The 12,282-nt window shown below is 46.5% G+C and overlaps 1 protein-coding gene across 1 annotated transcript in view; it reads right to left on the reverse strand.

Annotated features, from left to right (window-relative positions):
* Nucleotides 1–12,282, reverse strand: part of DDX39B (DExD-box helicase 39B) — a 27,766-nt gene continuing 15,484 nt past the window's right edge. Inside the window, exons 8-11 of the mRNA XM_069746411.1 lie at nucleotides 1,987–2,096; nucleotides 1,205–1,349; nucleotides 825–972; nucleotides 1–506 (exon numbers count right to left, since the gene is read on the reverse strand). Of these exons, the coding sequence (XP_069602512.1) occupies nucleotides 490–506; nucleotides 825–972; nucleotides 1,205–1,349; nucleotides 1,987–2,096 (420 nt within the window). The 3' untranslated portion in view covers nucleotides 1–489. The remainder of the gene's footprint in view (nucleotides 507–824; nucleotides 973–1,204; nucleotides 1,350–1,986; nucleotides 2,097–12,282) is intronic.

Below are 12,282 nucleotides of genomic sequence, written 5' to 3' on the forward strand. Positions count from 1 at the left end.
TGAGGAACACTATTTTTAATAATTGTGACACGGTATTATAAGTCACCAAATACAAGACTGTGCCATAACTTAAAAAAGAAATTCATTCTCACAATATAAAATAAACTAAATACTGGACCAGAACTACACAACTCAGCCGGCCGGATGCAGCCACGTGGCTTCTGACAAATTCATTTATACATTACAGACGGGCTTCTGCTATGAAAGGATCGGGACGTGCGGCCACATTATACATTACACTCAAAATGGCAGCAGCTCATCTACAACTTGATTTTCTTGTATTTTCCTGCACATTTCTTCATCTTCCATGTGTTTTCTTTTTGGAGAACTATCATAGAGGGCAACACAAGAGAGCGATGATCTGCCAGATGCAGACAGAAGAGCCATGCTCCACGTGAGACTGGGTATAGCTGGTGACTGCCAATTCCTGATCTGGTGCAGGGAGGAAACGGACAGGGGAGGCGCAGAGTCCGGAGCTGGAGACCACCCTCATCGGGTCTGTTCAACTGGGAGAGATAAACAGAGGTTATTATTAGGGAGGGAGGATTGGCTCTTCTCATGTGGAAGGATAAGACTTCAATCTCAAGTGCATCAGGACACATAAGGGTTGTCACCATATGATCATGTAATGAAAGAGACTGAATTGCAGAGCTGTTTCTGGAAAGCAGACGTTTCTCGACTCCATAAGGAGAGAAATCTGTCTCAAACAGTGGATGAGAGTCTACACTGCTTCAGCCACTGCATGCGCAGATATCTTACGGTATCTGACTAGTATGATGCATCAGGGGTGGAAAACATTCACGAAAGATGAAGACGGTACTCACTGTATGACGAAATATCGATCTCGTCGGGCAGCTCACTGATGTTCACCTCAAAACGATCTTGAACCTCATTCAGGATTTTGGCATCTCCCTCATCGGAGACGAACGTGATGGCAAGACCCTTGGTACCAAACCTGCCCGCTCGGGCCACCTAATGAAAAGGGGAAAAGGCGGAACGTCACGGGAAACATTCCGTGGAGGACAGAGCAAGTGGCATTTGCAAACAGAAAGCACTGGGTGATGCCTGGTGCTAGAGCTGAGGGGCTTTGTTACGGTGCATGCGCGACAAATGCACAGTAATACAGAAGATTCCTTGTGCCGCACTCAGCCCGTCATACCCTGCACAAAGCATCACCCGCTAAAGTGATCGGCGATCTACGTACCCTATGCAGGTAAGTATCTGAGTCCTCAGGCATGTCGTAATTGAAGGCAATGTTTACCCTTTCAATATCCATGCCGCGACCAAACAGATTGGTGGCCACCAGAATTCTGCGCTGGAAATCCTTGAACTGCTGATACCGGGAGAGCCTGCCATTAATGAGAACGTGTTAGAATGTTCAAAGAACAGCACCCACCATGCTTTACCCTTCCTTTAGAATAAGATCTCGTTATCTTCCAATCTTCTGATTCATTTCCTAAATGTGCAGTAATGGTGGGTTGTGGAGATGCAGTTTTGCGGTCTTTTGTTCACAAGGGGTTGAGGAAGGTGCTTTTTCACCCTTGGCTTAAGGTACCTTCACACTAAACGACGCTGCAGCGTCGCTGTTTGGTCGCTGGAGAGCTGTCACACAGACCGCTCTCCAGCGACCAACGATGCCGGGGACAGACAGCGGAAGGTAAGTATGAAGTGTTTGTTTTTTTACATTTACACTGGTAACCAGGGTAAACATCGGGTTACTAAGCGCGGCCCTGCGCTTAGTAACCAGATGTTTACCCTGGTTACCAGTGAAGACACACACGCCGATTCAGCGATGTCAGCGGGAGAGCCAGCGACCAAATAAAGTTCTTGCCTTCTAGCCCCGACCAACGACATCACAGCAGGATTCTGATCGCTGCTGCGTATCAAACTGAACGATATCGCTAGCGAGGACGCTGCAACGTCACGGATCGCTAGCGATATCGTTTAGTGTGAAGGTACCTTTAGTCTACACCCCACAGTTCCTACCTCTCCTCCTGTCCCATCCCACGGTGAATAGCGATTGCCGGGAAGTTCTGCTCCACCAGGAGCTGAGCCAGAGCGATGCAGCGCTGAACGGACTTCACGAAGATGACCACCTGAAATAAAGGCAGGTTTAGTCCAGTTCCTTCAGAAATCAACACCGAATCCCACCACAACGACATTACAAGCAATGAAGAACTTTTCACCTTGACCGATGCAGTCAGACCTTACATAGCCCCGTAGTTATAATAAATTGGGGAGGGTGCATATATAAAAACAGTAAATATTTTATTAATTTTGGGAATTTTATGTGAAATACACACGCACACTTTCGTTGTCTCCACCTCTTCTCCCCTCCGCTATGTATTAAGCTGCTAAGTGAGAGACAGAATCTAAAAATAAAAACCAGAAAATCCCATTGTATGATTTTTACATGATTAACTTGCATTTTATTGCATTCAATAAGTATTTGATCAACTATCAACCAGCAAGAATTCTGGCTTTCGCAACCTGTTAGTTTTTCTTTAAGAAGCCCTCCTGCTCACTCCAGCACATGTCCAGGCCGGTTTTGAAGTTCACCAATGACCATCTGGATGATCCAGAGGAGGCATGGGAGAAGGTCATGTGGTCAGATAAGATCCAAATTTTAATTTTTGGTATCAATTCCACTCGCCGTGTTTGGAAGAAGAAGGATGAGTACAACCCCAAAAACACTGTCCTAACGGTGAAGCATGGTGGTGGAAACATCATACTTTGGGGGTGCTTTTCTGCAAAGGGGACAGGATGACTGCACCGTATTGTAGGGAGGATGGATGGGATCATGTATCACAAGATTTTGGCCAACAACCTCCTTCCCTCAGTAAGAGCATCGAAGATGGGTTGTGGCTGGGTCTTCCAGCATGACAATGACCTGAAACACACAGCCAGGACAACTAAGGAGCGGCTCCGTAAGAAGCATTTTAATGTCCTGGAGGGGCCTAGCCAGTCTCCAGGCCTGAACACAATAGAAAATCTTTGGAGGGAGCTGAAACTCAAATGTTCCCCAGCGACAGCCCTGAAAGATCTGGAGATTTGTATAGAGGAGTGGGCCAAAATCCCTGCTGCAGTGTGTGCAAACCTGGTCAAGAACTACACTGTGTGCAGAATTATTAGGCAAGTTGTATTTTGATCACATGATCCTTTTTATACATGTTGTCCTACTCCAAGCTGTTCAGGCTTGAGAGCCAACTACCAATTAAGTAAATCAGGTGATGTGCATCTCTGTAATGAGGAGGGGCGTTGTCTAATGACATCAAAACCCTATATAAGGTGTGCTTAATTATTAGGCAACTTCCTTTCCTTTTTGGCAAAATGGGTCAGAAGAGAGATTTGATGGGCTCTGAAAAGTCCAAAATTTTGAAATGTCTTGCAGAGGGATGCAGCAGTCTTGAAATTGCCAAACTTTTGAAGCGTGATCACCGAACAATGAAGCGTTTCATGGCAAATAGCCAACAGGGTCACAAGAAGCGTGTTCGGCAAAAAAGGCGCAAAATAACTGCCCATGAATTGAGGAAAATCAAGCGTGAAGCTGCCAAGATGCCATTTGCCACCAGTTTTGCCATATTTCAGAGCTGCAACGTTACTGGAGTAACAAAAAGCACAAGGTGTGCAATACTCAGGGACATGGCCAAGGTAAGGAAGGCTGAAAAACGACCACCTCTGAGCAAGAAACATAAGATAAAATGTCAAGACTGGGCCAAGAAATATCTTAATGACTTTTCAAAGGTTTTATGGACTGATGAGATGAGAGCGACTCTTGGTGGGCCGGATGGACGGGCCAGAGGCTGGATCAGTAGAGGGCAGAGAGCTCCACTCCGACTCAGATGCCAGCAAGATGGAGGTGGGGTACTGGTTTGGGCTGGTATCATCAAAGATGGACTTGTGGGACCTTATGGGGTTGAGGATGGAGTGAAGCTCAACTCCCAGACCTACTGCCAGTTTCTGGAAGACAACTTCTTCAAGCAGTGGTACAGGAAGAAGTCGGCATCGTTCAAGAAAAACATGATTTTCATGCAGGACAATGATCCATTACATGCCTCCAACTACTCCACAGCGTGGCTGGCCAGTAAAGGTCTCAAAGAAGAAAAAACAATGACATGGCCCCTTGTTCACCTGATCTGAACCCCATAGAGAACCTGTGGTCCCTCATAAAATATGAGATCTACAGGGAGGGAGAACAGTCCACCTCTCGGAGCAGTGTCTGGAGGCTGTGGTGGCTGCTGCACACAATGTTGGTCGTAAACAGATCAAGCAACTGACAGAATCTATGGATGGAGGCAGCTGAGTGTCACCATAAAGAAAGGAGGCTATATTGGTCACTAATTTTTGGGGGTTTCGTTTTTGCACGTCAAATGTTTATTTCTAAATTTTGTGCAGTGATATTGATTTACCTGGTGAAAATAAACAAGTGAGATGGGAATATATTTGGTTTTTATTAAGTTGCCTAATAATTCTGCACAGTAACAGTTACCTGCACAAACAGATATCCTCCTAAGATAGCCAAATCTAAAAAAAAAAAAAAAAAAAACAAAAACACTCCAACTTCCAAATATATTAATTAACCCCTTTACCCCCAAGGGTGGTTTGCACGTTAATGATCGGGCCAATTTTTACAATTCTGACCACTGTCCCTTTATGAGATTATAACTCTGGAACGCTTCAATGGATCCCAGTGATTCTAACATTGTTTTCTCGTGACATATTGTACTTCATGACAATGGTAAAAATTCTTTGATAGTACCTGCGTTTGTGAAAAAAACGTAAATTTGGCGAAAATTATGAAAATTTCGCAATTTTCCAACTTTGAATTTTTATGCAATTAAGTCACAGAGATATGTCACACAAAATACTTAATAAATAACATTTCCCACATGTCTACTTTACATCAGCACAATTTTGGAACCAAAATTTTTTTTTCTTAGGGAGTTATAAGGGTTAAAAGTTGACCAGCAATTTCTCATTTCTACAACACCATTTTTTTTAGGGACCACATCTCATTTGAAGTCATTTTGAGGGGTCTATATGATAGAAAATACCCAAGTGTGACACCATTCTAAAAACTACACCCCTCAAGGTGCTCAAAACCATATTCAAGAAGTTTATTAACCCTTCTGGTGCTTCACAGGAATTTTTTGAATGTTTAAATAAAAATGAACATTTAACTTTTTTTTCACAAAAAATTTAATTCAGCTCCAATTTGTTTTATTTTACCAAGGGTAACAGGAGAAAATGGACCCCAAACATTGTTGTACAATTTGTCCTGAGTACGCCAATACCCCACATGTGGGGGTAAACCACTGTTTGGGCGCATGGCAGAGCTCGGAAGCGAAGGAGCGCCATTTGACTTTTCAATGCAAAATTGACTGGAATTGAGATGGGACGCCATGTTGCGTTTGGAGAGCCCCTGATGTGCCTAAACATTGAAACCCCCCACAAGTGACACCATTTTGGAAAGTAGACCCCCTAAGGAACTTATCTAGAGGTGTGGTGAGCACTTTGACCCACCAAGTGCTTCACAGAAGTTTATAATGTAGAACCGTAAAAATAAAAAATCATATTTTTTCACAAAAATTATCTTTTCGCCCCCAATTTTTTATTTTCCCAAGGGTAAGAGAAGAAATTGGACCCCTAAAGTTGTTGTACAATTTGTCCTGAGTACGCTGATACCCCATATGTGGGGGTAAACCACTGTTTGGGCGGATAGGAGAGGTCGGAAGGTAAGGAGCGCCGTTTGACTTTTCAATGCAAAATTGACAGGAATTGAGATGGGACGCCATGTTTCGTTTGGAGAGCCACTGATGTGCCTAAACATTGAAACCCCCCACAAGTGACACCATTTTGGAAAGTAGACCCCCTAAGGAACTTATCTAGAGGTGTGGTGAGCACTTTGACCCACCAAGTGCGTCACAGAAGTTTATAATGCAGAGCCGTAAAAATAAAACAAAATCTTTTTCCCACAAAAATTATTTTTTTAGCCCCCAGTTTTGTATTTTCCCGAGGGTAACAGGAGAAATTGGACCCCAAAATTTGTTGCCCAATTTGTCCTGAGTGCAATGATACACCATATGTGGGGGGAACCACTGTTTGGGCACATGGGAGGGCTCGGAAGGGAAGGAGTGCCATTTGAATGCAGACTTAGATGGAATGGTCTGCAGGTGTCACATTGCGTTTGCAGAGCCCCTAATGTACCTAAACAGTAGAAACCCCCCACAAGTGACCCCATATTGGAAACTAGACCCCCCCAGGGAACTAATCTAGATGTGTTGTGAGAACTTTGAACCCCCAAGTGTTTCACTACAGTTTATAACGCAGAGCCGTGAAAATAAAAAATCTTTTTTTTTCCCACAAAAAATATTTTTTAGCCGCCAGTTTTGTATTTTCCCAAGGGTAACAGGAGAAATTGGACCCCAAAAGTTGTTGTACTATTTGTCCTGAGTACGCTGATACCCCATATGTGGGGGTAAACCCCTGTTTGGGCGCACGGGAGAGCTCGGAAGGGAAGAAGCACTGTTTTACTTTTTCAACGCAGAATTGGCTGGAATTGAGATCGGACGCCATGTCGCGTTTGGAGAGCCCCTGATGTGTCTAAACAGTGGAAACCCCCCAATTATAACTGAAACCCTAATCCAAACACTCCCCTAACCCTAATCCCAATGGTAACCCTAACCACACCTCTAACCCAGACACACCCCTAACCCTAATCCCAACCCTAATCCCAACCCTATTCCCAACCGTAAATGTAATCTAAACCCTAACCGTAACTTTAGCCCCAACCCGAACTTTAGCCCCAACCCAAACTGTAGCCCTAGCCCTAACCCTAACCCTAGCCCTAACCCTAGCCCTAACTCTAGCCCTAGCCCTAACCCTAGCCCTAACCCTAACCCTAGCCCTAATGGGAAAATGGAAATAAATACATTTTTTTAATTTTTCCCTAACTAAGGGGGTGATGAAGGGGGGTTTGATTTACTTTTATAGCGGGTTTTTTAGCGGATTTTTACGATTGGCAGCCGTCACACACTGAAAAACGCTTTTTATTGCAAAAAATATTTTTTGCGTTACCACATTTTGAGAGCTATAATTTTTCTATATTTTGGTCCACAGAGTCATGTGAGGTCTTGTTTTTTGCGGGACGAGTTGACGTTTTTATTGGTAACATTTTCGGGCACGTGACATTTTTTGATCGCTTTTTATTCCGATTTTTGTGAGGCAGAATGACCAAAAACCAGCTATTCATGAATTTCTTTTGGGGGAGGCGTTTATACCGTTCCGCGTTTGGTAAAATTGATAAAGCAGTTTTATTCTTCGGGTCAGTACGATTACAGCGATACCTCATTTATATCATTTTTTTATGTTTTGGCGCTTTTATACGATAAAAACTTTTATAGAAAAAATAATTATTTTTGCATCGCTTTATTCTCAGGACTATAACTTTTTTATTTTTTTGCTGATGTTGCTGTATGGCGGCTCGTTTTTTGCGGGACAAGATGACGTTTTCAGCAGTACCATGGTTATTTATATCTGTCTTTTTGATCGCGTGTTATTCCACTTTTTGTTCGGCGGTATGATAATAAAGCGTCGTTTTTTGCCTCTTTTTTTTTTTCTTCTTACGGTGTTTACTGAAGGGGTTAACTAGTGGGCCAGTTTTATAGGTCGGGCCGTTACGGACGCGGCGATACTAAATATGTGTACTTTTATTGTTTTGTTTTTTTTATTTAGATAAAGAAATGTATTTATGGGAATAATATTTTTTTTTTTTCATTATTTTGGAATATTTTTTATTTATTTTTTTTACACATTTGAAAAATTTTTTTTTTACTTTGTCCCAGGGGGGGGGGGACATCACAGATCGGTGATCTGACAGTTTGCACAGCACTCTGTCAGATCACCGATCTGAGAGCAGTGCAGGCTGCTTCACAGTGCCTGCTCTGACCAGGCTCTGTGAAGCCACCTCCCTCCCTGCAGGACCCGGATCGCGTTGCTGCGGGGGGCTCAGGGAAGCCCGCAGGGAGCCCCCTCCCTGCGCGATGCTTCCCTGCACCGCCGGCACATCGCGATCATCTTTGATCGCGGTGTGCCAGGGGTTAATGTGCCGGGGGCGGTCCGTGACCGCTCCTGGCACATAGTGCCGGATGTCAGCTGCGATAGGCAGCTGACACCCGGCAGCGATCGGCGGCGCTCCCCCAGTGAGCGCCGCCGATCGCGCTGGACGTACTATCCCGTCCATGGTCATAGGGGCCCACCCCACATGGACGGGATAGTACGTCCGATGTCAGAAAGGGGTTAAGCTCTGATATTTGAGTCTTTTGGGTTGATTGAAAACATAGTTGTTGATCAATGATTAATAAAAATAATCCTCTAAAATACAACTTGTCTAATAATTCTGCACACAGTGTACAGGAAACGTCTGACCTCAGTAATTGCAAACAAAGGTTTCTGTACCAAATATTAAGTTGTTTTCTATTTTATCAAATACTTATTTCATGCAATAAAATGCAAATTAATTATGTAAAAATCAAACAGATTTTCTGGATTTTTTTTTAAAGATTCTGTCTCTCACAGATGAAGTGTACGTACGATAAAAATTACAGAGCTCTCCATTCTTTGTAGGTGGGAAAACTTCCAAAATAATCCCCAGAATTAATATTTAGTATATATTTTTTTATTATATATCAAATTATTAAAAGATTTGGGTTAAGTTTGCAATCTATGTTTTATTTCCCCGATACGGCTAAAAATAAATGAAGCAACTGTGTGAAAAGGTCTTAAATGTCTACCGTTTTGGGTTTATAAATCCAATGCAAACCCTTGCGTCCCCATGGTAACATGCTTCAACATAACATTAGCTCCCCGATTTATCACTGCTGTTTTTCCACTTTTCGAGCCTAATTGCCCCCTTTTGTGTGGCTTTATAATTTACACCACTTTTTAAGTTGTCTTTTTTTTTTTTTATACTCCATAACAACAGATTCATTGAAAATGCAACTTTTACATAAAAATTAACTACAAAAAACATCAGTGAATGCAAGACAAAAAAAATTTCAATGAATCACAAATGAAATTGGGACCCAAAGTGCGCGGTCTGGTCCTGCGGTCACTCGTCACGGCCTTCTCCCCCCTGCTGCAAGGTCAGACTACATTCAGGGCTTGTTTGTAGTCTGTTACCATGGATACACATAGGTTTGCATAATTCTAGATGATACAGTAGCAGATTTTCCATTTAGATTTGTAAAATTATTTTAGATGCATTGGAGCAATAATAATAGTAATACAATTAAGTTAATTTTACTCTCAAAAGTCTTAAAGAAAAAGAGGCAGATCTCACACACCGAAGGACCCAACTTCGCCATGGCTGTCCATTGACCGTTACGCTTGTGCCATTCCCCCACACCTTTCCATGACAAGCTAATTGCCCCTGGGTCCATATCTCAGCTACAGGAGGGTGTTTTCATGGAAGGACGCCGCCTTCGTCCACCACTTTATGCCAGAGATCTATAATATAACGCTGGGAGCGTCACTCTGTCCGAAGCCTCTATAGACTGCGCAAGCGCAAGCGCCGGCGCAGTCTGGGCCTCACAGAGCGACGCTCCCGGGAGATCGCGGTATTCGTTCACACTGAACACACACCGCGATCTCCACCGCAGAAGCAGGGACCGCCAGGAGGGTGAGTATCGCCTATATTCACCTGTCCCCGTTCCATCGCTGAGCGGCGCCATCTTCCCGGTCTTCGGTCTGTGGCCTTCAGTTCAGAGGGCGCGATGACGCGCTTAATGCGCGCCGGCGCCGCCCTCTGACTGAACAGTCACGGCCAGGAGACCGGGAAGATGGCGGCGCTCAGCGATGGAACGCCGGACAGGTGAGTATAGTAAGTGCTGGGGGGGCCTGAGCTGGCGGCGATACCGGCACCTGACCCCCACAGCGCGCCGGTGTCCCCGCCTGCTCAGGCCCCCCAGCACTCGGCGCCGAGCGGGTCAGAGGCAGTATGGGGACGCAGGATGGAGCAGCACATAAGGATGGGGACGCAGGATGGAGCAGCACATAAGGATGGGGACGCAGGATGCAGCAGCACATAAGGATGGGGACGCATGATGCAGCAGGACATAAGGATGGGGACGCAGGATGGAGCAGCACATAAGGATGGGGACGCAGGATGCAGCAGGACATAAGGATGGGGACGCAGGATGGAGCAGCACATAAGGATGGGGACGCAGGATGGAGCAGCACATAACAGTATGGGGACGCAGGATGGAGCAGCACATAAGGATGGGGACGCAGGATGGAGCAGCACATAACAGTATGGGGACGCAGGATGGAGCAGCACATAAGGATGGGGACGCAGGATGGAGCAGCACATAAGGATGGGGACGCAGGATGGAGCAGCACATAAGGATGGGGACGCAGGATGGAGCAGCACATAAGGATGGGGACGCAGGATGGAGCAGCACATAACAGTATGGGGACGCAGGATGGAGCAGCACATAAGGATGGGGACGCAGGATGGAGCAGCACATAAGGATGGGGACGCAGGATGGAGCAGCACATAAGGATGGGGACGCAGGATGGAGCAGCACATAAGGACGGGGACGCAGGATGGAGCAGCACATAACAGTATGGGGACGCAGGATGGAGCAGCACATAAGGATGGGGACGCAGGATGGAGCAGCATATAAGGATGGGGACGCACGATGGAGCAGGACATAAGGATGGGGACGCAGGATGGAGCAGCACATAAGGATGGGGACGCAGGATGGAGCAGCACATAAGGACGGGGACGCAGGATGGAGCAGCACATAACAGTATGGGGACGCAGGATGGAGCAGCACATAAGGATGGGGACGCAGGATGGAGCAGCATATAAGGATGGGGACGCACGATGGAGCAGGACATAAGGATGGGGACGCAGGATGGAGCAGCACATAACAGTATGGGGACGCAGGATGGAGCAGCACATAAGGATGGGGACGCAGGATGGAGCAGCACATAAGGATGGGGACGCAGGATGGAGCAGCACATAAGGATGGGGACGCAGGATGGAGCAGCACATAAGGATGGGGACGCAGGATGGAGCAGCACATAAGGATGGGGACGCAGGATGGGAGCAGCACATAAGGATGGGGAAGCAGGATGGAGCAGCACATAAGGATGGGGACGCAGGATGCAGCATGAACATAAGGATGGGGACGCAGGATGCAGCATGAACATAAGGATGGGGACGCAGGATGCAGCAGCACATAAGGATGGGGACGCAGGATGCAGCATGAACATAAGGATGGGGACGCAGGATGGAGCAGCACATAAGGATGGGGACGCAGGATGGGAGCAGCACATAAGGATGGGGACGCAGGATGGAGCAGCACATAAGGATGGGGACGCAGGATGCAGCATGAACATAAGGATGGGGACGCAGGATGCAGCATGAACATAAGGATGGGGACGCAGGATGCAGCAGCACATAAGGATGGGGACGCAGGATGCAGCATGAACATAAGGATGGGGACGCAGGATGGAGCAGCACATAAGGATGGGGACGCAGGATGGGAGCAGCACATAAGGATGGGGACGCAGGATGGAGCAGCACATAAGGATGGGGACGCAGGATGCAGCATGAACATAAGGATGGGGACGCAGGATGCAGCATGAACATAAGGATGGGGACGCAGGATGCAGCAGCACATAAGGATGGGGACGCAGGATGCAGCATGAACATAAGGATGGGGACGCAGGATGCAGCAGCACATAAGGATGGGGACGCAGGATGCAGCATGAACATAAGGATGGGGACGCAGGATGCAGCAGCACATAAGGATGGGGACGCAGGATGCAGCATGAACATAAGGATGGGGACGCAGGATGGGAGCAGCACATAAGGATGGGGACGCAGGATGCAGCAGCACATAAGGATGGGGACGCAGGATGCAGCATGAACATAAGGATGGGGACGCAGGATGGGAGCAGCACATAAGGATGGGGACGCAGGATGCAGCAGCACATAAGGATGGGGACGCAGGATGCAGCATGAACATAAGGATGGGGACGCAGGATGCAGCAGCACATAAGGATGGGGACGCAGGATGCAGCAGCACATAAGGATGGGGACGCAGGATGGAGCAGCACATAAGGATGGGGACGCAGGATGGGAGCAGCACATAAGGATGGGGACGCAGGATGGAGCAGCACATAAGGATGGGGACGCAGGATGCAGCAGCACATAAGGATGGGCACATAAGGATGGGGACGCAGGATGCAGCAGCACATAAGGATGGGGAC

Source organism: Ranitomeya imitator, chromosome 2 (assembly GCF_032444005.1).
Source record: "Ranitomeya imitator isolate aRanImi1 chromosome 2, aRanImi1.pri, whole genome shotgun sequence".
Classification (NCBI taxonomy): domain Eukaryota; kingdom Metazoa; phylum Chordata; class Amphibia; order Anura; family Dendrobatidae; genus Ranitomeya; species Ranitomeya imitator.